Here is a 25,996-nt window from a genome sequence, read left to right as displayed (position 1 = left end):
AAGGAACAGAAGAAGTGAAGAGGTAAACAGACACTGAAAATTCAAGTGAGGAAAATAATGTATCTAATAGGGTCCTGGTTATTCTGACGTTGCCTGCTTTTACATATAAGCCCTAGAAATATGTTACAAACACATCAGGTTAATGTTGAGAAAGGATATACTGTATTTTTCAGAGTATAAGACGCTCCAAAGTATAAGACGCACCTAGCTTTTGGGGAGGAAAAAAAAATCTACCTCTGCCTCCCAGCAATGTGCCTCCTTGCAGCAAACAGCCGTTTCAGTTTTGCCTGATTAGCACAAGAAAAAAAAAATCTGCCTCTGCCTCGCGGCAATTTGCCTCCTTGCAACAATCAGCAAACAGCCTGTTTCAGTTTCAGGTTAGCCTGATTAGCACAAGGAAAAAAAATCTGCCTCTGCCTCCCAGCAATTTGCCTCCTTGCAGCAAACAGCGTGTTTTAGTTTCAATTTCAGTACAGCTAGATTAGCACAAGCAGCTGATTGTCGGATGGATTGGCCTCCTGATGATCAGCTGCTTCAGGCTGCAGGGATTGCCATAGCATATTGCTGCCTCCGCACACCCCGTTTTTAGCTTCTGCAGGCCTCGTTTTTGGCCTCTGCGTACCCCATTTTCCACCTGTTCCTGGCGGCGGAAATTGGAATGGGTGGAAATAGGCAATGGCAATGCCTGCAGCCTTAAACATTTGATGGTCAGGAGGCTGATGCAACTGACAATCAGCTTCTTGTGCTAATCAAGCTGTGCTGAAGCTGAAGCTGAAACAGGGTGTTTGCTGTAAGGAGGCAAATTGCTGGGAACCAGAGATCAAAGGGTGGGGGCTGGCGGGACTACATTTGGTGTATAAGGCACACCTAAATATTTACCCTCTTTTAGGAGGAAAAGTGCGCCATACTCTGAAAAATATGGTAAGTCCTTCTCTCAAAAAGGCAAATCGCGTGATTGCTGTGCAACAGATTAGTGAAACACAAGATCTTGGTGCAATGTGAACGGGTGGACTTTTGGGACGGGTGGACTTTTCATTATTTTTATGATGCATTTTGTAATGGCTTTAATTAACAAACGAGCAAAATTAACTTTGGATTCAACACAAAAGTCGACACACAAAGTTATTGTTGGGGTTTTGTCTTTTTTTTTTTAACAGGGCTGCTGCCAGGATTTGCTTCAGTCAAAAAAACAGAACTTGGAACATGTCAAAACTGGTACCAGAAAGGGCTCCTTCCAGATTTCTTTCAGGAGTAGAATTGTGACACTATTCTCTATGTAAAGGTTAAGATTTCCCCTGTCCAATCATTTTCGACTCTGCTAGGTGGCAGAAGCTGGAGCAAGGAACAGGAGCTCACCCTGTCATGCAGCACTCGAGTCTAGAACCCAATCTGTCAGCTTTCCGGGTGACCAGCTTAGTGTCTTATTCTCTATGGCCATGCCTGAAATTCCCACTGAAGTGGTACCTATTGATCTACTCGCATTTGCATGCTTTCGAACTGCTAGGTGAGCAGGAGCTGGAGCAAGGAACGGGAGCTCACCCTGTCGTGCAGCACCCGGGTCTCGAACCCGGTCTGTCAGCTTTCTGGGTGACCAGTTCAGCATCTTATTCTCTATGGCCATGCCTGAAATTGTGCAAGAAGAATGTAGCAAGTTCCACATTGCACGGTTGGGTCGCTATTGTGGAAGAGTTGCAAATAGTGCGGTAACTGTTGAAAACTTGCAAGGCCTTAGCAGGACTTTATTTTTGAGGGGAGGGGGGAAGCAACCTGCAGGGTTGGGTTGGATTGGATAAATATGATTTCCTGAACACACGGTATGTTTTAAGGCAATAGATAAACTAGGCGAGCAGAAGGAAGAGACTTTTCTCCCCTACCAGTGGTTGCAGCTCAAGTAGCACTGTCTGAACCGGCCCTGACTATACAAAAACAAAACAAAAGCACATATTCAAACGTTCTCTTGACCAGGTGCAAGGAGCTTTTGTGTGTCACCCGTTGCAGAGTGGTTCTTCCCAACCTGGTACTCTCTAGATGTGTAGGAAGGGTAATTATTATTTTAGTTTGAGGCCATGCCACATGGACTTTGGAGAGTTTTAGAGGCTCACGCCATCTGAAAGATGCCAGGTTGGGCAAGGCAGGGTTATTTTTTACACAACACAGCAGAACTCCACTAACCTCTTAACTTGCCAGCTCTGTAAGATACAACAACTCCCTTTCCCTTCCTGGATTGAAGCAACAATCCCAGAAGTCAGATCATTTATGAATGGAATATATTCATCTCTTTGGTTAATGTGGCTACTTCCAAGAACTGTAAAGCTTTTCACGTCAATGCCACTAAAGCGTTCTGTCCTGTGGGTAGAGGTGGGTTCCTATCGGTTCAGACTGGTTCGGCCGAGTAGGTACTAACTCGGCCGCCTACGCCTCCGAATCAGTTCTATCGGCAGCACCGTCTTGTTTTTTGCTTCTGCGCATGCGCAGAAGCAATTTTTTCCACTACTGTGCATGCACGCATCAAGCGTGCATATGCCCGAAGTGCACCCACGCCCGAAGCTCATCCACGAGTCAACTGGCAGTAAAAGAATCTGGACCCATCTCTGCTGTCAGCAGCCGAATCAGACGAGGATGCGGTGTGTGAGTCAGGGCCGGCATCAAGGCAACCTGAGAGCTCCGAGGGGGAAGAGGGAATGGAGCTGTCAGAGATAGAGACAGAGGTGGAGCCTGGGCCATCCATCAGCCCACAGATGGAAAGTCCAAAGCCCTCAGGTCTAGGGGTGGCTGATGAGGAAGAGGAGGAACAGCTGGGTCTAGTGCCTGACGCGTGATTGAGCAGAAGGCAGAGGAGAGGAGAGCAGTGGAAATCTGTGGGCCGGTCCTTGGGAAGGAAAAGGCACCACTGCTAGCAAAGCACCACCCTAGTTCTGGGGATAAAAGGCAGGGGGCACAGATGAATAGGTGTGGCAGACAGCTGTTCATCACCATGCCGAACAGACTTGTTAGCCTGCTGTGTGTGTGTGAGAGAGACATTTGTCAGGGCTGCTGGCGCCCCTAATAAAAGAATCATTGATTTAACGACAGAAGGTTTGTCGTATTTGGGAGCTGGGCCAGAACATAAAGTCATTCCAAACAATAGCCTTTTCTGGAAGCATCTGGATAGAGATTTGCCAATTATTTTACAGGTTTACTAATATGGGAGATGTTTGGAATCGCAGTTCTCTCGTTCCCTGATTCTGGCGATGACGGTTAAGAATTTACAGTTTCCAAATATTAAGGGAGGAACCAGGCTGGAAAAGCTTGCTCTGTTTGAACATTACCAATGATAAAGAGCAAACGTGGGTATTTTACGGCTATGGGGACATATCCAGCCCTTTGGCTGTCCGTATACAACTGTAGGAGATGACCAAGCAGAGTCCAATGGAGAAGGGGTCAAAAGCGTCATCAATCTTGAGTCCTTTTGTGCCCATAAGACGTCTAAGTCCTGCCCAGTGGTGCAATTCAGTCGGTTCTATCTGGTTTGGGCAAACCGGTAGCAGTGGCGGTGGGAGGCTCCACCCACCTGCCGGGACATCATCACATTCTGGTTTTGACACTCTGCGCAGGCATGTGCGGAGGTGGTGCGTGCACTCACATTTGCGCAGCGGTAGCGAAGGTAAGTGAATTTCACCCCTGGTCCTGCCCACCTTGAATTCCATTGACTCTTATCTGCTGCCAATTTGCTGTGACTGTTAGTAGGTCAGATTCTTGTAGAGAGCTTTAGCGTACAATAAACCTACATATTCATTTGAACTGCCCAGACTCCTGATTTCCCATACCTGATACTGGTTCGCATGAGGTCAATAGCAAATTAGAAATCAAATGTAAATAAGTGAATGTAAATAAGCGTACACCATGCACGCAATACAGCCGCGTTGCTTTTATTTTGAAGGTGACTCCTAGCTATTTTTCAAATTACTTAAGTGCGTCCGTGCGTGCCTATAGACCTCACAATAATCAGAGCCATACATTTACTGCATTTTATATAGCAATAAAATTAACATTGAGTTTTGCCTATCGGTTTGGCCCTGTGGGAGAATTGATTGCTGACATGGAGTCTACTATTCCCTCGATTGTCTATAACAGGGTCTCCAGCCTTGGCAACGTTAAGACCTGTGAACTTCAACTCCCAGAATTCCTCAGCCATGCTGAGCTCATCTTATCTTGCGATGTAACGGTGGGCGCCAATATCTCAGTATGTCATTGTTTAATAATCAAAGGGGATTAGAGGAGACCAAATGAAAGGAATTAGGAGGGAATAAGGCTAAAATCCGAAGAAGTGAGATTGAGTGAGGAAGGGAAATGGGTAAACAGTCACCAGAGGTTAAGGTAGATCAGAAATGGGTCTAGTGTAGAAGCAAAGAGCCCATCACCAGTTGGAAGAAAAGACTTTTTCTGGCAGACTGAAGTTAGTTTGCAAACCATTCTAATTTTGTTCAAGGGAAAAAGCTCAAGAAAAGATAGATTTAGAGTTGAAATGAGGACACAGCTTTGGGAATGAGCGAGGAACCACAAAGGAGACAAGACAAAGAATACAACAAAGAGCATTCGAGACTCAAAATCTCCTGGCCCTTATTTATAGAGGAATTTAAGCTTTGGCCTTGAGAAAAGAAAGGAGAAAGAGGAAACGATCCTCAATTTTTGAGAAAGGAGAAATTGTGTGAGATTTGGGCCAGCTTTGCATTGACCTTGTTGTCCTTAAAAAATGGGCACTGAAGGGCTTGAAAACGCCTTCCAGATTCTGTTAATAGAACCTACAACAGGGGTGTCAAACACAAGGCCTGTTGTTCTGACCTGGCAAACAGTCTTTCAAAGGAATATTTGTGACCACAGACCTTATCTAGCTTGGAAAGCAGCCATGTAAATATTTCCCAACTGAAGTGCTGGGCAAGGAAAGACTGGGCACAGAGTCTCTGAGATTCACGGACAGATCTTCACTCTCCTGAAACGAATCTAACGACCAAACAAATGAATTGTTTCCTGCAAAAGCCCACTCCCCTTTCGCTCCTCTTTTATTTCCTATGGCAGGGGCCAACCACCTTCCCCCTGTGACTTTACTCTCAAGTCTACCCTGATTTTTGAGTTGTTCTTTTCTTCTGGCAGCTGTGCGCATGCGCACACTGGGAACAGGCTCCAGCTGTTCTTCTGCCTCACTGCTGTCTAGCTCCGTAGAGCTGGGAGTTGAAGTCCACATAACTCAGGGGTCAGCAAACTGCGGCTCTGGAGCCGCATGTGGCTCTTTCCTCCCTCTGCTGCAGCTCCGTCACTGGTTAGCGCCACAATTTTGAGAGGAGCTTCCGATAGGGGGAAGGGGGGGAGAAGCACAGTGCGCCAGGAGAAGACTCTATGGCAAGGGGAGGGTTTTCCAGTTGTCTCCACAATTGATAGGGCTTTCGGTTATGACAGGTAGAGGAAAAAGTACGCCGCGCTAGGAGACTCTATGGTGGGGGAACTGAACTTCCGGTCAGCTCCAGAATGGAACAGGGGGCTTCCGGTTAGGACCTTTGTGGCTCCCGGTGTTTTCTTTTCTGTGGGTCCAAATGGCTCTTTGAGTGTTTAAGTTTGCCGACCCCTGACACAACTTAAAGTAGCCAAAATTGAGAAACACTGATACAGTATGTTAAGCTAAGGCCTCTGTCCAGATACTGTTATGTTAAATATCGCTGTAAAGGAGAGGGCAGGGGAGTCTACCAGTTCGGGTGAACTGGTAGCTCTGACGATCAGATGGGCTGCCCCCCTTGCTGCGCGTTAGTGATCTATATCTTCTCAGCTGATTCAAACTCAGCTGTGTTATTCCCCAGCAGTAACGCAAAAGGTAAGTTTTCTTAAAACTGCGCGTGTGCAATCACTGAACCGGTTTTTTAACTGGTAGGATCCCGCCACTGCCTGTAAGCAGAGAATAACTGTAAACATATGTTTCCCTATCTTTGACACAGCTCCTTTGTATTCAGTTAGTTGCATTTGGTTCAGTTTTGAAAGATATCACTTGTTTGGGAACTCTCTTCTCTCCCCAGACAAAGCTGATTAGAAACAAAACCTTCGATTCTCTAAATCCTGCCACCCAGAATAAGCAAAGGCATGGTAATTTGTTTTGTTTGCTATCTTCCAAAATCTTCCCTCTTCGAAAAAGAATTGTTTGCAGAGTCCTGGCTAGTCAGTGTGAGTTAATAAAGTTCTGCTGTGATCTTTTTGTATAGAGGAACAAAACCAGACAAACGATTGACAAACAATAGACAACAGTGCAGGAGGAAAAGGTCATATATATATATACAAACATACATACATATATACAGCATATATATTTAAAAGATTAAATACCTTCGTTTTCTATTGTGTCAACTACATTGTTGACAAGCTGTATGACAGTCACAATGGAAGCTTGCGGGAGGAGGAAAGCAGAAATAAAGGAAGGACAGTCTCAAGTTAGTATGTATGTATTATTTCACACGGAGGTTATCAACAACGACACAATCTCAGATTAGCCATGAGACCAACTACAGAAGGGTAGACGGTTACAAATGAATTATGCAATGACTTGAGAACATTTCAACATCTGGTAACTTCACACACACACACACCTGTATGCGGTCTTTCCCCCCCCCCCCCCAACAGGGCAGCAAATGGGGAAAAAACACTCAAAAACGTAATGAGATACAATAGAATAGAATAGAGTTTGGAAGGGACCTTGGAGGTCTTCTAGTCCAACCCCCTGCTTAGGTAGGAAAACCTACACCACTTCAGACAAATGATTATCCAACATCTTCTTAAAAACTTCCAGTGTTGGAGCATTCGCAGCTTCTGGAAGCAAGCTGTTCCACTGGTTAATTGTTCTCACTGTCAGGAAATTTCTCCTTAGTTCTAGGTTGCTTCTCTCCTTGATTAGTTTCCACCCATTGCTTCTTGTCCTGCCCCCAGAATAGATTGACCTGCTCTTCTTTGTGGCAACCCCTGAGATATTGGAACACTGCTATCATGTCTCCCCTAGTCCTTCTTTTCATTAAAGTAGACATACCCTGTTCTTGCAATTATTCTTTATGTTTTAATCTCCAGTCCCCTAATCATCTTTGTTGCTCTTCCCTGCACTCTTTCCAGAGTCTCCACATCTTTTCTACATCATGGTGACCAAAACTGAATGCAGTATTCCAAGTGTGGCCTTACCAAGGCATTATAAAGTGGTATTAACACTTCACGTGATCTTGATTCTATCCCTCTGTTTATGCAGCCTAGAACTGTGTTGGCTTTTTTGGCAGCTGCTGCACACTGCTGGCTCCTATTTAAATGGTTATCCACTAGGACTCCAAGATCCCTCTCGCAGTTACTACTATTGAGCAAGGTACCACCAGTTCCTAAGTTCAACCTGGAAGATTCAATGAATCTGAAGACGTTCCCTAGTTGGACAATGAAACGTCTGCAAGAAAACAATTGAGTTCAGGGAGAGCAAAGGACGCCGCAATTCAACGAATCTACCTGAGACTCATCTCTAAATGGCAATTGCTTAAAAAAAACCTTGAGATTAAGTGCTGCCTTTGAAGTGCCTCTTATCTTCCAGGCAGCCAGAATGATTCAAGGTGGGGTTTTAAAAGTCTTTGGTTAAATCCCCCCGCCTCCCAAAAAAAAAAAAAAAAGGATTACTTGCTTCTAAATGAACACAAAGCCTCTGTGGGGAATTACAAATTCTGCTTGGGAAACATTTAAAGACAGGTAGAAGGGTAGATTAAACATTGCTCATTAAATAGCTTCCGTTTAAGGGCTACTTATTCCTTAATTATTTTTTAACATCCCTTTAAGAAATCAATGTTGGGTTTATCAGCTGTGTTCAAAAGAGAGACCCTTCACATTAGCAACAATCACAGTACAGCCAGGAGACTAATGTTAGAATAATTATAATAAGAGGTGGCATTCAGCTAGTTCTGACACTGGAGCGGAAATGTTGAGTAGTTCGGAGAAGCGGCAAATAGGCTGGCCCCGCCCCACTGCCTCTCAGCTGATCTTCTTTTGTTGCCCTGAAGAGGAACCCAGGCTAGTGGGGTGGGGAGGGAACGGGGATTTTGCAGTAACTTTCCCCTGCCACGCCCACAAAGCCACATCACGCCCACAAAGCCACGCCCACAGAACTGGTAGTAAAAAAAAAATTGAATCCCACCACTGACTTCCTTGTAGATCATTTGGTTTATCTAGCTGAGAATTATTTTTTTGGATGAGCATTTATTCCAGGATCATCCAACAGATTTCATTATCAAGTGTAGCTTGAATCTTTAACTCAAAAGCGACAATGATTGGAATAAAGCTTTTTTATAATATGGGATGTGGGCAAAAAGGAGGGAGAAAAGCAGCGTCTGCATTCCTTGCGTCGGATGAGGAGAGCACATCTTCTGTCCTGGCCACTTTTTACAGAGGCACGGTTGAGAGTGTTTTAACAAACTGCATCCTTGTGTGGTCTGGTGGCTGCAGTGCCTCAGATAGAAAGTCCCTACAGAGAGTGGTGAGGACAGCCGAGAAGATTATAGGAAGCTCGCTTCCTGTTATTCAGGATGCTGCTTATAAGCGCTATGTGCTTAAAGCTCAAAGCACTGTTAGAGACCCCATACATCCACTTCACAGTCTGTTTCTGTTGCTCCCCTGTGGGAGGACGTTTTGGGATATTTTTAGCAGGACTAGCAGATTCTGTAACAGCTTTGTTTCCTGTGTCATCCGTCTAACTCACAAGATTTGCTTCTCTCTCCATGTACATGTATACATCCAAACCAGGGGTGGGTTCTGGCTTCTGCTACTGCCGGTTCGCTCAGGGACGCACTTTGGGTGTGTGCACACTTCATGCGTGCAATGTGCGCATGCGCAGTAGTAAAAAATGCTTCTGTGCATGTGCAGAAGCAAAAAACAAGATGGAATGCTGTTATCTTCCTACTGAAGGTGGTTCCTATTTTTCTACTTGCACTTTTACATGCTTTCGAACTGCTAGGTTGGCAGACGTCGGGAAAAGTATGTACTAGTCGTTCCCGACTTTAGGGGGCGGTGCTCATCTCCGTTTCAAAGCCAAAGAGCCGGCGCTGTCCGAAGACGTCTCTGTGGTCATGTGGCCAGCATGACTAAATGCCGAAGGAACATGGAACGCTGTTACCTTCCCACCAAAGGTGGTTCCTATTTTTCTACTTGCATTTTTACATGCTTTTGAACTGCTAGGTTGGCAGAAGCTGGGACAAGTAACGGGAGCTCACTCTGTTATGCGGTGCTAGGGATTCGAACCGCTAAACTGCCGACCTTTCTGATCAGCAAGCTCAGCGTCTTAGCTACTGAGCCATGACAGCCACTGAGCCATACTACGCATGCCAACATCTAAAGTTTAATCATTTCCAAATCTCACGTAAGAAGTCTGACATGGTATTTGGTTGAAGCTTTTGCAACACTCATGATAGTTCAGCACTCTTGGAGTAAAGTAACTCAAGGTGCCTCAAGAGTTAACTAAAACTTTCTTAACTGAGTTTCATGTGATGATTTTTTCACTTTTTTAGGTTAGGGTAGATGGGTTTATGCCTGAGCCATTGTACTTGCCTCCAGAAATGATGATTCTGTTAGGCATCTTCTGTCCTATTCACAAATCCCTCTGTGGAGGTTATCCCTTATTTGGCAAACATTATTTTGCCAATACTATATCAAGCTGTGTTTGGAAGAGGAAACATCTACCCCATCATTGTCTGTATCATAGCAACGGCATGAGTTATTCTTCGTTCAATGACCTTGTGTGGCTTTGGAGAATAGAAACATCAACGCAGGCCTTGCTACCGAGTTTATATTCTTTTCCTAGAAATTTTACCTACAATGTCAAATGCATTCCTACGCCGTAGGTGAGAATATTCTTTGCAGACCCTTTAAGCTTAGCACAAAGCTGATTACAGGTAGTCCTCGACTTACTACCGTTATTTTAGCGACTGTTCCAAGTTATCAAATGCGCTGAAAAACGGTCGTTTTTCACACAACCGTTGCAGCAACTCCACCATCGCGGGATCAAAATTCAGACACTGGGCAAACAGGTTCATACTTATGACCGCTGCTGTGCCCACCAAGGTGACGTGATTTCCCTTTTGCGACCGTCTCACAAGCCAAGCCAGTGAGGGAAGCCCGATTTGCTTAACAACTGGGTTGCTAACTTAACAACTGCAGTGACTCACTTAACAGCGAGGGGCAAGAAAGAAAGGTCGCAAAACGGGGCAAAACTCACTTCACAAATGTCTTGTTTAGCTACAGAAATTCGGGGCTCCGTTGTGTCGTATGTTGAGGACTACCTGTAACAGTTAAGAGTTGACTGCCGTGTTCTGACTACCTGTAGAAATTAATTGCGTGGCATCAATATTCTATAGTAATCACACCATGCTGTTGAACACTTCACCCAGGAGAGAAAAGATTTGCTAGAATCCTAGTACCCACAACCTCTTCGGTGATAATGTCAAAATTATTTCAAGCAGATGGGAGGCAGAGGTGGGGCTGCTGGCGGTTCGCAGAGATTCGGGAGAACCTCTAGCTTAGATTCTGTGCAGTTCGGAGAACCCCAAAATCCCACTCTTGGCTGGCCCCGCCCATCCCTCCCTTCCCTTCTCAGGAGTCCCCACGCGGCCCATTTTGGATGCAGGTAAGCGCAGGGCGCATGTGGGTGGAAAACAGGCCTACTGGAAGTTCGGGAAGCCTGGAAACAGGCCCATTTCCAGTCTCAGAGGGTGTCCGGAGCCTGGGGAGGCTGTTTTCGCCCTCCCGGAGGCTCGAGGAAACCCTCCAGAGACCAGGGGAGGGCAAAAACGCCTCCCATGCCATGGTGCAGGAGGCTGACTAGGCCACGCCCACCATAGCCACGCTCACACAGCAACCAGGCAGAGAACCCCTTGCTAAAATTTTGGAAGCCCACCCCTGGATGGGAGGATAAAAACTATTTACATCCTTACCATTATCATCACCGGAATCCGACTGGTAGGAGCTGAGGGACTGAACTTCTGAATTGCTGCCTTTATTGCTTCCCGACAAACAGGTTACTTCTTCCATATCGTCAAGTTCTTTGTCTAGACACGCGGAAAAGAAGAGAGAACGGGTTGTGTGGATAGACAGACCTGGGTTTTAGAGCGCATGACAATTCATGAGACTCCTTTCTTCAGAAATGGGTCATTGCATTGCAGGTAGTCCTCAACTTAGGACTAATTGCATAGCCCAGTGATGGCGAACCTTTTCGGCACCAAGTGCTTCGTGCTCGCGTGCTCATCAGGGCCGCAATCCGGAAGAGGAGCTGCCCAGGGGGCATGCGCACAACGGAAAATGAACTTCCGGTTTCCGGCGCATTGGCCAGCTAGTCTTTTGGTTACTGGCGGGCATGCCAGTGGTGGGTTCTGGATCCTGTTCCAACCGGTATGGTTGGAATGGGTCTGGCGTCGCCCACATGGATGTGCGCAGCACGCACATGTGTCATACTTGCCATTGACACCTCCACAAGCGTCCGCGATGCTCCAGCTCCTCGGTGGAGCATCGTGCGGGCGCTGTACACGCCACGCCCCTGTGCGGAAGCGCCAAAGGCTTTAAAGGACAGCTCGGGCAGGCCCTCCAGAACACCGTACTGGAACAGTACCCGGTGCTCCGGTACGCCCCTACCGGGGTGTACCGCCTGCAACCCACACATGGCACATGCCAATCAGCTGGCCGGCATGCATGCTAATGCTGGAAAACAGAAGACCAGCTCTTCTTCCAGTTTCTGGCACCGCCGCACGCACAAAGGCCAATTGATCATCACACATGCATGCGCACCAGAAATCCGGAAGAGGAATGGGTGACGCCACGTGTGCCAGGCGACATGGGTCCTCGTGACACACGTTTGTCATCATGGGCGTAGCCAATGAGGAAGCCAGGTTCACTTAACAACTGTGTTGCTAACTGAACACCTGTGGTAATTCCCTTAACTAGCGTGGCAAGAAAGGTTGTAAAATGGGGCAAAACTCACTTAACCTATGTCTCATTTAGCAACAGAAATTTTGGCCTCCATGTGTGGTTGTAAGTCTAGAACTGCCATTCTTTCCCTTTCTTTTCACTTCTGAGCATCGAATTCTAGGATGTCTTGTAAGTGTAAGCGTTAAATTTTACTCTCAGTAAAAAGGTAAAGGTTCTCCTCGCACATATGTGCCAGTTGTTCCTGACTCTAGGGGGCGGTGCTCATCTCTGTTTCAAAGCTGAAGAGCCAGTGCTGTCCGAAGACGTCTCCATGGTCATGTGGCCAACATGACTCAACTCCCGAAGGCGCACGGAACGCTGTTCCCTTCCCACCAAAGGTGGTTCCTATTTTTCTACTTGCATTTTTACATGCTTTCAAACTGCTAGGTTGGCAGAAGCTGGGACAAGTAACGGGAGCTCACTCCGTTACGCAGCGCTAGGGATTCGAACCACCAACCTTTCTGATCGACAAGCTCAGTGTCTTAGCCACTGAGCCACCGCCCCTGGGTCTCAGTACCTCTGGCAAATTGAAAAAAATCCTGCCAGCTTCCTATAAAAGACAATTTATCTTGTCTATTTTATCCAATTCCTTCAAGGCAGCTTTTCCAATATGGCGTATCCCGGCTGTCTTGGGACTTCAGGTCCCCGAATGCCAGTTGGAGAAATCCGACTTATGAATCATCGGAAGACGTTTCCAATTGTGTGTCTGTGCCTATCTGATGCCTATCTATTTACATTGCTTTCACGATAAGGCAAGACATACTATTTGGGATGAAAATAAAATATTCCAAATTGCTAATTTTATCACGATTGAGAACTGCATAATTGGATACAGTATAATTACTGAACTAATAACTCTGTGCATACGCTTGCCTGGCTGTATCTCGGGGCTGTCATATCATTATTCTGTTAATCTGCGGTCGATAGTTCGCTGATTAAATGACTACTTTTACGGCAGAAGTCGATACGGTTTGTGTACCAAAGTAGAAGGTTTACTTTGGATATGTGCCATTGCATGCCATGTGATATCATGCCCATATATTTAGAGAAGCTTTGGCTGTTGGATTTTAAGCAGGAATATTGCCAAGCTTACCCGAAGAGGCTAAGAACTGAGCCTCGGATCCTCTAATCCAGGGGTGTCAAACGCGATTTCACTGAAAACATCAGGGTTGTGTTTGACCTTGGGGAGGGGGCGTGGCCAGCTTGACGTCCTGCAGCCCTCTGGAAGGAAAAATGGAGCTTGGCCTGGTAACATGGCTACATTTTTGCTGGCAGAGGCACCGCAGGCCGATCTTTTGCTGTTTCCAGGGTGGGCCCGGGGGGCCCAGATCTAAGCAACCTGCGAGCCAGATTTGGCCCACGGGCCTTGAGTTTGACACCCCGTTCTAATCTATGGTAACTTGTACTTATAAGCAGGTCAGTTAGAACTCTTATACCAGTCATTAAAAAAAGGTTGTTATAAGGCCAAAGAGGGGCACAGTGGCTCAGTGGCGAAGACGCTGAGCTTGTCGATCGGAAAGGTCGGCAGTGCGGCGGTTCGAATCCCTAGTGCCGCGTAACGGGATGAGCTCCCGTTACTTGTCCCAGCTTCTGCCAACCTAGCAGTAACAAAAGCATGTAACCAATTTCGTTGTATTTAAGTACAATGACAATAAAGATTATACTTATGTAAAAATGCAAGTAGAAAAATAGGGACCACCTTTGGTGGGAAGATAACAGCGTTCCGTGCGCCTTTGGCGTTTAATGATGCCGGCCACATGACCACGGAGACGTCTTCGGACAGTGCTGGCTCTTCAGCTTTGAAACGGAGATGAGCACCGCCCCCTAGAGCCGGAAGCAACTAGGACATATGTGCAAGGGGAACCTTTACCTTTATAAGGCCAAAATGGCAACGAGGAAAGAAATGCGAATTAAAAAAAACAACAACATCTAGAAAGCTGAAGGGACGTGACTTACTTTCATTGCCGTTTTCCCAGGTCTTCCTGATGGAGTCACAATCAGAACGGCATGGAGATACAGCGGGTAAGTTGGGGGCCACACTGCAGACTACCACACCCCTCCTTGCCGTCAGGATCCGGGGGGATTCCGGATGAAAAGTGGTCATCTCTTGATGTTCCACCCCATGTCCGTCAACTATCTTGTCCAAATTGTTTCTAGACTCACTCTGGAAGCAAGGGGTGTAGGCCATCGGCCTTACGGGCACCTGAGGAGGTCCAACTTCTTGGTAAATGTTGCGGCTGTCGCCGCTGGTCCTCATGTTCTTGAACTGGATGCCGTTGCTTTTGTGGAGCAGAGCAGCCGTGGCTGGGTCTTGGACCAAAGTAATGTTGTTGCGAGAATAATTCTTGCGGAAAACTTTCTTGCGGAAGACAATGAAGAGGACGACCAACAAAAAGATGATGAAAAGGACAACAGCAATGCCTATCAGTTCCTCTTTGCCCACATAAGAATGGCCTGCCTGGATATTAGGAACCACCACGGGTCTTAGTCCACAATGCTGGCCCACGTACCCGGGGGTGCAGTTACACAGAAAGGAACCGAATACGTTGACGCAAGAGCCCCCGTTCTCACATTCCTCTCTTTCGCATTCGTTGATGTCTTCATCGCATCTGCAAGAAATAGAATCAAAGTGGGTGAGAGAGTCCAGACGTTTGCATGACTTTGCCTTTACTTTCCATACATTTTATTCAGTTTAAGTCTTAGATTTATACATTGCTTTCCCTCTAAAAGGTTAAGCGCTGTTCTGACCTAGGTTTCCCCCAAAAGCACCAGAGTCCTAATCCTGACAAAACCCCTTTTATGAAACGAATGTGAACTCTTCTCATTCATATTCAACAAGGCTTGGCAAACAGTCTTTCAAAGGAATATTTGTGACTACAGACCTTATCTACACTATATTGCCAGAAGTATCCGCTCACCCATCCAAATAATCAGAATCAGGTGTTCCAATCACTTCCATGGCCACAGGTGTATAAAACCAAGTACCTAGGCATGCAGACTGTTTTTACAAACATTGGTGAAAGAATGGCTCGCTCTCAGGAGCTCAGTGAATTCCAGCGTGGAACTGTGATAGGATGCCACCTGTGCAACAAATCCAGTCGTGACATTTCCTCGCTCCTAAATATTCCACAGTCCACTGTCAGCTGTATTATAAGAACGTGGAAGTCTTTGGGAACAACAGCAACTCAGCCACAAAGTGGATGCTGAGGCGCATAGTGCGAAGAGGTCGCCAACTTTCTGCAGAGTCAATCGCTACAGACCTCCAAACATCATGTGGCCTTCAGATTAGCTCAAGAACAGTGCGCAGAGAGCTTCATGGAATGGGTTCCCATGGCCGAGCAGCTGCATCCAAGCCATACATCACCAAGTGCAATGCAAAGCGTCGGATGCAGTGGCATAAAACCCGCCGCCAATGGACTCTAGAGCAGTGGAGACGCGTTCTCTGGAGTGACGAATCGCGCTTCTCCATCCGGCAATCTGATGGACGAGTCTGGGTTTGGCGGTTGCCAGGAGAACGGTACCTGTCTGACTGAATTGTGCCAAGTGTAAAGTTTGGTGGAGGGGGAATTATGGTGTGGGGTTGTTTTTCAGGAGCTGGGGGCTTGGCCCCTTAGTTCCAGTGGAAGGAACTCTGAATGCTTCAGCATACCAAGACATTTTGGGCAATTCCATGCTCCCAACTTTGTGGGAACAGTTTGGAGCTGGCCCCTTCCTCTTCCAACATGACTGTGCACCAGTGCACAAAGCAAGGTCCATAAAGACATGGATGACAGAGTCTGGGGTGGATGAACTTGATTGGCCTGCACAGAATCCTGACCTCAACCTGACAGACCACCTTTGGGATGAATGAGAGCGGAGACTGAGAGCCAGCCCTTCTCGACCAACATCAGTGTGTGACCTCACAAATGCGCTTCTGGAAGAATGGTCAAAGATTCCCCTAAACACACTCCTGAACCTTGTGGACAGCCTTCCCAGAAGAGTTGAAGCTGTTACAGCTGCAAAGGGTGGAGCGATGTCATATTGAACCCTATGGATTAGGAATGGGAGGTCACTTACAGTCAGTTCATATGCGAGTAAAGGCAGGTGAGCGAATACTTTTGGCAATATAGTTGGAAAGCTGCCCTGTAAATATTTCTCAAATGGAGTGCTGTGGAAGGAAAGACTGGGCAAAGAGTCTCTGAGATTCACGGACAGATCTTCACACTCCTGAAATGAATCTAACGACCGAACAAACGAATTGTTTCCTGCAAAAGCCCACTCCCCTTTCGCTCTTCCTTTAAGAGAGAGAAATATCTGCTTCTACCTAGGATTGAACTCACAGCCTCCTGATTATGAGGCGAGAGCTCCACCTCTAGGCCACCGCACCCCTCAGATGTTTCTCATCAATGCTTTGAAAAAACAACACACCAACCAATTTAACTTTTGTAGCACTGTGTGTGGTCTGATTAATGGAATTAGCTTCTGACATTATGCTGCAGAATACTGATGCTAAGTTCCAAAACCTTTGAGGGGCCCTTGCTTGCGCCCTAGTGAGTGCTGTACTTACGTCACCCCAGTTAATCCACTTTTGCAGGTGCAAATGAAGGCACTGCCGATGGGATCACAGGATCCTCCGTTGTGGCAAGGATTTGGAAAGCAGGCGGTGATCTCCGACTCACAGTTTCGCCCAGTGAACTGAGAAAGGCAACTGCACTGGTAACCTAAGTCAGGGGGAAGGAGAGAAGCAGAAATGGGAAGGGTTAAGTATAAAATTTCGGAGATGGATAAAGCTGTTAATTCTCCAAACAGGGTATGTTGCAGCTGGGGAAAAGTTAACAGGAATAAAAGTGGTGTTTTATCCCCCTCTGGTGGTCACTTTAGAGATAGTCCTCAATTAGAAACCTTACATCAGCGCATATTCCTTTTGTTGGTTTATCGAAAAGCCCGAAGGCTATTTTATTTTAATGAAGAAGAAAATCAAAGCTATAATAGCAGAGGAGTTTTGATACGTTGCAATATTTATGAATGAAGACCTTCAGGTTAGCTAAGTTACTTCTATAAATACTACACAGTGTGAAGAGGCATCAATCAATCAATCAGGATAGAGCTGGAAGAGACCTTGGAGGTCTTCTAGTCCAACCCCACCCCTCCACCCCCGCTCAAGCAGGAGACCCTATAAAATTTGAGACAAGTGGCTGTCCAGTCTCTTCTTAAAAACCTACAGGGAACCCTCATAACGTATGGAGGCAAGTTGTTCCATTGAATAGAACAGAATAACAGAGTTGGAAGGGACCTTGGAGGTCTTCTAGTCCAACCCCCTGCCTAGGCAGGAAACCCTACACCACTTCAGACAAATGGCTATCCAACACCTTCTTAAAGACTTCCAGTGTTGGAGCATTCACAACTTCTGGAGGCAAGTTGTTCCACTGATTGTTCTAACTGTCAGGAAATTTTTCCCAAGTTGCTTCTCTCCTTGATTAGTTTCCACCCATTGCTTCTTGTTCTACCCTCAGGTGCTTTGGAGAATAGTTTGACTCCCTCTTCTTTGGGGCAACCCCTGAGATATTGGAAGACTGCTATCATGTCTCCCCTAGTCCTTCTTTCTCTTAAGCTAAACATACCCAGTTCCAGCAACCGTTCTTCATATGTTTTAGTCTCCAGTCTCCTAATCATCTTTGTTGCTCTTCTCTGCATTCTTTCTAGAGTCTCCACATCTTTTCTACATCGTGGTGACCAAAACTGAATGCCCTATTCCAAGTGTGGCCTTACCAAGGCATTACAAAGTGGTATCAACCCTTCACGTAATCTTGATTCTATTCCTCAGTGTTAGGAAGTTTCTCCTTAATTCCAGGTTGTTTCTCGCCTTGATTAATTTCCATCCATTGTTTCTTGTCCTGCCTTCTGGTGCTTTGGAAAATAGCCCCCTCTTCTTTGTGGCAGCCCCTCAAATATTGGAATACTGCTACCATGTCACCCCCTAGTCAGTCTCTTCTCTAGAACCGGCCATACTCAATTCCTGCAACTTTCGGCAGGACTTTCTGACAAGCGAAGTCAACGGGGAAACCAAATTCACGTCACAACTGTGTTACTTACTTAACAACTGCAGTGATTTGCTTAACAATTGTGGCAAGAAAGATCGTAAAATGGGGCGAAACTCACCTAACAGCAGCCACATAATTTGGGGGCTCGATTACGGTCGTAAGTGGAGGACTGTCGAGTGATGCACGTGTTTTGGAGGACAAAGTAGGCTTGAAAATGTGTGCTGAAAGGTGACTTTCACATGGATTTCAGTTGCAAAGTGTAAAATCTGGAAACAGGCTCTCGGGCCCGAAGTTAGCTTTGTGCAGTGTTGGCAAACCTTTTCGGCACAGAGTGCCAAAACGGGAGCGTGCATGCATGTGTGCTGGGAACCAGAAGGGCAGCCGCCCAGTGCGCATGTGTGAGCAGGGCAGCTCCCCTTGTTTTCTGGTGTGCGCATGCGCACTGGCCAGCTGGTCTTCGCACATGCATGCATGCCAGAACCTGGAAGACCATGTGGCTGGTGCACATGCGTGCGCTGGAAACCGGAAGAGCAGCCGGCCGGCACATGCATGCGCACTGGCTGGCTGCTCTTCCAGTTTCCGGCGATCCCGCGTGCATGAAAGACCAGCTGGCCAGCGCCTCAGAACCTGGAAGAGCAATGGGTGACGGCTCTGCGTGCCACCTCTGGCACATGTACCATAAAGTTTGCCATCACAGGCTTTGTGCCTTCTCCAAAGCAGTCTTAACCTGTCGATCCACTCGGTAGTCACCAAGTAAAGTGTGAAAAGAGTTTAACAATGGCCTGTTCTTTTAGCCAACATTGTTGATCGATGAGCTGATAGAATGGCCCTCCAGAACTCCCATTTTCACGGGCAGAGGGTGGCAGGAGGCTGTTGCAGCCGAAAACGCAACTCGGGAGCCTGTTTTCGCTGACAGACCGCTAGGGCCACCAAAGGCACCTCCGACAGGAGTGACATCAGGCTGGTCACGCCCCCCTGCCCCCGTTGGGGTCAAACACAACCCTGATGCGGCCCTCAATGAAACTGAGTATGATACCCCTGTAATAGGGGGGCTCTGCTGAACTCAGCTTACCATATTTTTCAGAGTATAAGACGCACCCTTTTCCCTCAAAAAAGAGGCTGAAAATCTGGGTGCATCCTATACACTGAATACAGCCATTTTCGCCTCCCCAAACCCCGCCCCCTTCACCAAAATGGCTGTGTATAGCCTTTAGGAGGCTTTCAGAGAGCTCCTGGGGGCTGGGGAGGGCAGAAATGAGCAAAAAACAGGACCGTTTTTTCCTCAATTTTGCCCCTACAGACCCCATGAACACTCTATAAGCCTCCTAAAGGCTATCCATGCCTTTTTGGATGAAAAAACAGGCCCATTTTCATTAAAAAACAGGCTGTTTTTTGCTCGTTTTTTGGTTCCCCCCCCCCCAGGAGCACTCTACAAGCATCCTAAAGGCTATTCATGGCTTTTTTAATTAAAAAAACGGGTCCGTTCTTGTGAAAAATGGGCCGTTTGGGGGAGGTTTGCACAGTGCAAAAACTTTTTTTTTGAATTTGCCTCTTCAAAATCTTGGTGCGTCTTATACTCTGAAAAATATGGCAATTATATATACACTTTTTTTTTAAATACAAGGGATTGCTGGGGCTAATGAATTATTTTGCTTGGGAGGGAGGAAGGAACGGAAAGGAAGCTTCCTACTGCTGCGGCAGCTGATTGTCTTATAGACCGGCTGATATATCGTTAAAGGCTGCTGCTTTAGAATTATGGCGCCATTACAATTCTTTATTTACATACACTGCTGAGAGCGTGAAAGAAAAGCCCAAGGAAATAAATTTCCTAACAAGAGACAACGGAGAGAAACATGGTGCAAAACAGAGAGGAGTAAGGAAGCTGAGCTACCCCCCTCAGGGCACTTGCTCTCCGACAGCAGCAGTAACGCAAGGCAGCCTAACTAGCTTTAGATCATAAAACACAGCAGCAAAATGCATCCGAATGCAAGCTGCTTGTCTTATCTCTCCTAATAAAATGGACCCTTCAGATCAGTGGTGGGTTTCAGCCAGTACGGCCCGGTACAGTCGTACTGGTAGTAGCCAGGAGCAGCTGATAGCGTACCGGTACGATGGCCCGTTTGGTCCACCCGCCTGCCCGCATTCTATACTGGTTTTTAAAGCAACTGGCCAATTGCACACGCACGCACAGCGTGTGGCGCCTTCGCGAGCTCCGACAAGCAACTGGGTGTTGAAGGGGTGGTGGAGTGAGCATGCATGTGCAGTGAATGCGTGTGCACAAAAGGACGAGCGGCCCCGTGAGCACCGTACCGGTAGCGACGGGGAGAGGAACCCACCACTGCTTCAGATGTGAACTGCTTGTCTCCGCTACTTCCTAATAAAAGAGATCCTTAATTTGAAAAGATATTCCTTTCTTGCAGCCAAGCATTCAATCCGCAGAGGGACGAAGTAGAAAAGGGAATTATATTAAAATGATTTGGTATCGAAAGGTTTAAATTTGAACATCAGGCTATTTTTTGAATCCAGCAAGATCGAGCGGCAAGATGAGCCAGTTCCCCCCGTTTATTTTGCTTATTTATGGGAGTGGGGAGAGAGATAATTTATACTATGCCGAAGGAAAATTAAGCATGGGTTTTAGCTTTATGGCTCAGAAACATAAATAAATGCATTTTGCTTTTCTTTTTTTTTCTTTTTCCTTAAAAGCTTCTGCATCTTTGGAATGATGACCCTGGCGGCTTTCCTTGCAAGATCAAATGCACTCAGCCTCCCAGATTTCATATTTGCAAATGGAGAACTTTTTACACGGACAACGTTGCCTTAGCTGCATGTTCTGATGTTTCCTATTAATGGTGCTAATGCTTACGTGTTCAGGCCTCTGGACATTGCCACTGTTTTTTCCACCAAGCATTATCCCGGAGTCCGTTTCCCGTAAGATTGGAGTAATCTAACAGAATAACAGGGCTGGAAGGGACCTTGTAGGTCATCTAGTCCAACCCCTCGCCCAAGGAGGAGACCCTACACCATTTCTGACAAATGACAGTCCAGACTCTTCTTGAAAGCTTCCAGGGATGAAGCTCCCACAACTTCAAAGCTATAGAGGACTAGTACTGCGATGGCGAACCTTTTTTGACTCGTGTGCCGTAAGCCGGGGGAGCTCAGGGGGGCCGTGCATGGCCGTGCCGCACCCTATAATGCAATGCGTGACCAGTGCGCATACACCCATGAGAGGCGCTCCCCCCCATTTTTTGTATGCTTTTTTTGCCCTCCCCAGGCTCCAGAGGCTTTATAGGAACCTGGGGAGGGTGAAAACAGCCTCCCCCACCCCTCCGGAGGCTTCAGGAATTTCCCTGAAGCCTCCAGAGGACGAAAAACGAGCCTACGAGCAAACCGGAAGTGACTTCCGGTTTGCTCGTAGGATCGTTTTTAGTCCTCCGGAGCCTTCAGGGACCTTCAGGAGGCTTCCCTAAAGCCTCCGGAGGGCTTAAACCGACCCTATGAGCAAACCAGAAGTCCATTCCCAAACTTTCGGTTTGCCCGCAAGGCTGGTTTTTTGCACTCCGGAGGCTTCAGGGAAGCTCATGAAGTCTCCGGAGGGCCTCCGGGGGTGAGGGGGAGGCTGTTTTTGCCCTCCCTGGGCTCTTATAAAGCCTCTGGAGCCTGGGGAGGGCGAAAAATGGCTTTAAAAAAGGCTTAACTCAGCTGGCCAGCGCACACATGCGTGCTGGCCAGCTGACAAGGCAACGCCTTGCGTGCCCTGACAAATGGCTCCGTGTGCCACCCGTGGCACGCATGCCATAGGTTCACCATCCCGGGACTAGTACAAGATGGCCTGTGTTTGTTTGTACAAGTCGTTCTCCGCTTACAACAGTTCATTTACTGACCGTTCAAAGTTTCAACGGCACTGCAAAAAAGTGACTTATGACGGTCTTTCACACTTATGGACGTTGTAGCATCCCCGGGGGCACCAGATCAAAACTCAGGCGTTTGGCAACTGACTCATGTTTATGACGAGTGCTGTGTCCTGGGGTCATGGGATGATCTTTGGCTGACAGCAAAGTCAATCGGGGGAAGCCAGATTCACTTAAGCATTGTGTTGCTAACTTAACGACTGCAGTGATTCACTTAACAACGGCGGCAAGAAAGGGTTGTGAAATGGGGCAAAATTCACTGAACAACCATGTCGCTCAGCAACAGAAATTTTGGGCTCAATTACGGTCGTTAAGTCGAGGATCACCGGTATTGAGTAGGAAAAACATGATAGAATATGCAATATATTCATTGGTGTGATATGCACGCTCACAACTGCAGACATATTGGATTATCGATGTGGTGAGCTCATCAATAACGCACACACAAAAAAATCATATTCCACTGAGAATTTGTTTCTAGCAGGTGGGATTAACCACAAAGCAATTTATGCATTAGAATACCATTTCCTTATTTCCCTAAGGAGAAAGTTGTTTCGGTAGGATTAGATGCAAAATTATTGGTATGAGCTTCAAGTATAAGCAGAGGCACACACTTTCCGTAAAAATACACTCGAGCATTGGACTGTGCTTCTACAGTATATTCCATGTTGGCACATCTGATGGGGACGTGGGATTCAGCCAGTTCGCACCTATTTGGGAGAACCGGTTGTTAACTTTCTAAGCAGTTCGGAGAACCGGTTGTTGGAAGGAATCTCATTTTGGTTCCCCCCCCCCACTTTACAGGGCTAATCCTGTAAGGAAGGCAGGAAGGAAACATTCTGCTGTTGTTTCTAGCCTAATCTTTATTGTTCTGCTTACAGAAACTATAGCACGGAATGCTATTACCTTCCCACCCAAGGGGGTTCCTATTTTTCTACTTGCATTTTACACGCTTTGAACTGCTAGGTTGTCAGAAGCTGGGACAAGTAATGTGAACTCACTCTGTTACGCAGTGCTAGGGATGAAAACTGCCAAAAACGAGCAAAATACGCAAAGAAAAAAAGGGCATGCAGAGGAATGGCCCATTTTTCACTCACTTTTGCTTCACCAGCCCTCAGGAGCAGTTTGCAAGCTTCCCAAACCCTCTGCACGTCCATTTTTGCAAAGGGGGCAGGGTCTCGGTAGGCCAAAAATACTGTATTCAGTGTATAAGATGCACCCAGATTTTCACCCTCCTTTTGAGGGAAAAAGGTATGTCTTATACACTGAAAAATATGGTATATACCACTTCATAGTGCTTTACAGCCCTCTCTAAGCTACAGTGTCAGTGTGTTGCCCCCAACTATCTGGGTCCTCATTTTACTCACCTCGAAAGAATGGAAGGTTGAGTAAACCTTGAGCCGCTGGGAATCGAACTCCTGGAGTCAGCAGTGAGGTAGCCTTGCAGTACTGCATTCTAACCACTGCGCCACCACAGCTCTTATAGTCTTATATTCCATTTAGTACAAGGAATCTGCTTGAATCCCTTTCGAACGCTATCTGCTCGCTCCGGACATTTCAGTCCCTTTCCCTTAGGAAACCATTCTTCCATATTTCCAGCAAGTAAAATTTTTATCTTCCTTACTCCCCACAGTGCCATAGTCTCCATCAAAGTCCTCTTCTTCAGGCTAAATATTTAATCTCTCTTCATGGCACGTTACTCATGCTGCGGTCCAAAAAACAGCACAGGCTCAGAATAAAGGGAAATTATTATACTCAATTGAGACGCGGTGGCTCAGTAGCTAAGACGCTGAGCTTGTCGATCAGAAAGGTCAGCAGTTCGAAACCCTAGCGCCACATAACGGAGTGAGCTCTCATTATTTGTCCCAGCTTCTGCCAACCTAGCAGTTCGAAAGTACGTAAAAATGCAAGTAGGAAAATAGGAACCACCTTTGATGGGAAGGTAACAGCGTCCCGTGCGCCTTCGATGTTTAGTCATGCCGGCCACATGACCATGGAGACGTCTTTGGACAGCGCTGGCTCTTCAGCTTTGAAATGGAGATGAGCACCGCCCCCTAGAGTTGGGAACAACTAGCACATATGTGCGAGGGGAACCTTTACCTATTATATCCAGTGCTCCCAGAGGTATAGGAGACATAGCATTAGGAAGAGGGTTAGGCTCTGTGATCAATAGATGTGTTGTCATGTCAAACAACCAATCATTATCTCTGTGATCATCACCATTGCCAAAGTTGGATGGGTCCAGAGCCCAGCATCTTGGACTGGGTTAGGAGACCGTTGGAATGATTGATTGCGGGGCAGAGCCCCAATCAATCATCTACAGAAAGAGTGATTTAGGGACACTCAGACCAATTAAGAGTGCAAAGAATTATTGTGAAGTTGCGGGATGCGGCCCAACACACGATAAGTCAATACGTCTGACTGAAGATAGATGGAATATATTATGCCATTGGCGGCTCTGTGAATTAATGCTGCGCGGAAAGAAACGTAGGATGTTTCCAATTTCTCTCTGCAGCTGAAAATCAATCGGCAAATGGATGGAGGGTTGGCATGAAAAGCTGATGGCATTGGACCAATATCAGTTAGACTTATATGCCGTCCAATAGTGCTTTACAGCACTCTCTGGGCAGTCAAAATGTAAGCATTATTTGCATATTCCCCCCCCCTCCAAATCTGAGTCCCCATTTTATCAATCTGGGAAGGACAGATGGAAGGCTGAGTCCATAGCAATGGCACTTAAGACTTGGTGGCTCAGTGGCTAAGACGCTGAGCTTTTAGATCAGAAAGGTTGGCGGTTTGAATCCCTAGCGCCGCGTAACAGAGTGAGCTCCCGTTACTTGTCCCAGCTTCTGCCAACCTAGCAGTTCAAAAGCACGTAAAAATGCAAGTAGAAATATAGGAACCACTTTTGGTGGGAAGGTAACAATGTTCCGTGCGCCTTCGGCATTTTGTCATGCTGGCCACATGACCACGGAGATGTCTTTTCCTTTGAAACAGAGATGAGCACTGCCCCATAGAGTCAGGAACGACTAGCACGTATGTGCGAGGGGTACCTTTATCTTTTACCACCCCACCTTGGAAGGATGGAAGAGCTGAGTCAACCTTGAGCCGCTCAGGATCGAACTCCTGGCAAGGAGCAATGCGTTCGCTTGCAATACTGCATTCTAACCACTGCGCCACCATGGCGCTCTCTCTCTCTCTCTCTCTCAACCTCGAGAGCCAGTCAGGATCGAACTCTAGACTGTGGGCAGAGTTCGCCTGCAATGCTGCGCTTTTAACCGCTACGCCACCAGGAGTCAACTAAGCTCATCCCCTCACTCTGAAAAACCCCAAGAACAAGGCGAGAATGCTCACCCCCAGATGGCACACTGATACAGGTTCCTCCGTTCTGACAAGGGTTACGCTCGCAGGGGTCAGGATACAGCACACAGCCGAGCTTGAGTTCGGTTAGTCCCACCACCTCCGCAAAGCTGCTGCGTTTGTTCTGGAGCGGCAGCTCGTTGTTGTTGAGGATGATGGAATCCAAACAGCCTTGGAAGCCGCTCAAAACCTGGGTGGACCTCTTGTCTGTTAAGCTTCGGACATTGTCCACCTGAACCTGGGCTCCGAAATAAACGGAGCTATCCGTGCTCAGGGTCTGGAAGTAAAGGGGAGCTTTGCGCCTCTCCACGTAGCTATCGTCGAGCGAGAGGCTGGTGAAGTTCCGGTTCAACTCCAGGAAGACGGAGTGCCAGCTCCCGTCGTTCACAGTCCTGCCTGAAATCCCCAGGATGCCCGGGCCAGCGCCACAGTCCAACTGGAACCACAGTTTTCCGTCCACGACCTGCAAACGGAAAGCGAAATGTCAGGAAAACAGAGCTTGTTAAACAATGGAGATACCACTTGTCCTGGCATGGTTTCCTGAACCAGCTTACCGTATTTTTCGGACTATAAGACGCACCAGTGTATAAGACCAATTAAGATTTCGAAGCGGTAAGTAAGAAAAAAAGTTTTTGTCTTCCCCGGCCCCCAGGAGCACTCTGCGGACTTCAGCAGAGATGGGGGAAGGCAAAAACGCCCCCGTTTTTCACTGAAATGGGGGCA

General features: G+C 47.0%; 1 protein-coding gene across 6 annotated transcripts in view; it reads right to left on the bottom strand.

The window, feature by feature from the left end:
* The window catches only part of FAT3 (FAT atypical cadherin 3), a 569,348-nt gene that overhangs the window by 9,076 nt on the left and 534,276 nt on the right, over positions 1–25,996 (bottom strand). For 4 of the 6 annotated variants that reach the window (XR_014175185.1, XM_081950682.1, XM_081950676.1 and 1 more), the window contains 5 exons: positions 25,268–25,736; positions 16,532–16,685; positions 13,942–14,594; positions 10,959–11,072; positions 6,346–6,405 (listed from right to left, as the gene is read on the bottom strand). Coding sequence is in view for 5 of the 6 variants with exons in the window: in XM_081950682.1 (XP_081806808.1) it covers positions 6,346–6,405; positions 10,959–11,072; positions 13,942–14,594; positions 16,532–16,685; positions 25,268–25,736 (1,450 nt within the window). In the remaining variant the exon portion in view is untranslated. The remainder of the gene's footprint in view (positions 1–6,345; positions 6,406–10,958; positions 11,073–13,941; positions 14,595–16,531; positions 16,686–25,267; positions 25,737–25,996) is intronic. The other 2 variants (XM_081950678.1, XM_081950679.1) reach the window with 1 other exon arrangement.

This window comes from Natrix helvetica (genome assembly GCF_964273705.1).
Source record: "Natrix helvetica genome assembly, chromosome: 4".
In the NCBI taxonomy this organism is placed as follows: Eukaryota; Metazoa; Chordata; class Lepidosauria; order Squamata; family Natricidae; genus Natrix; species Natrix helvetica.
This window is presented reverse-complemented; position numbering and strand designations above follow the sequence as displayed.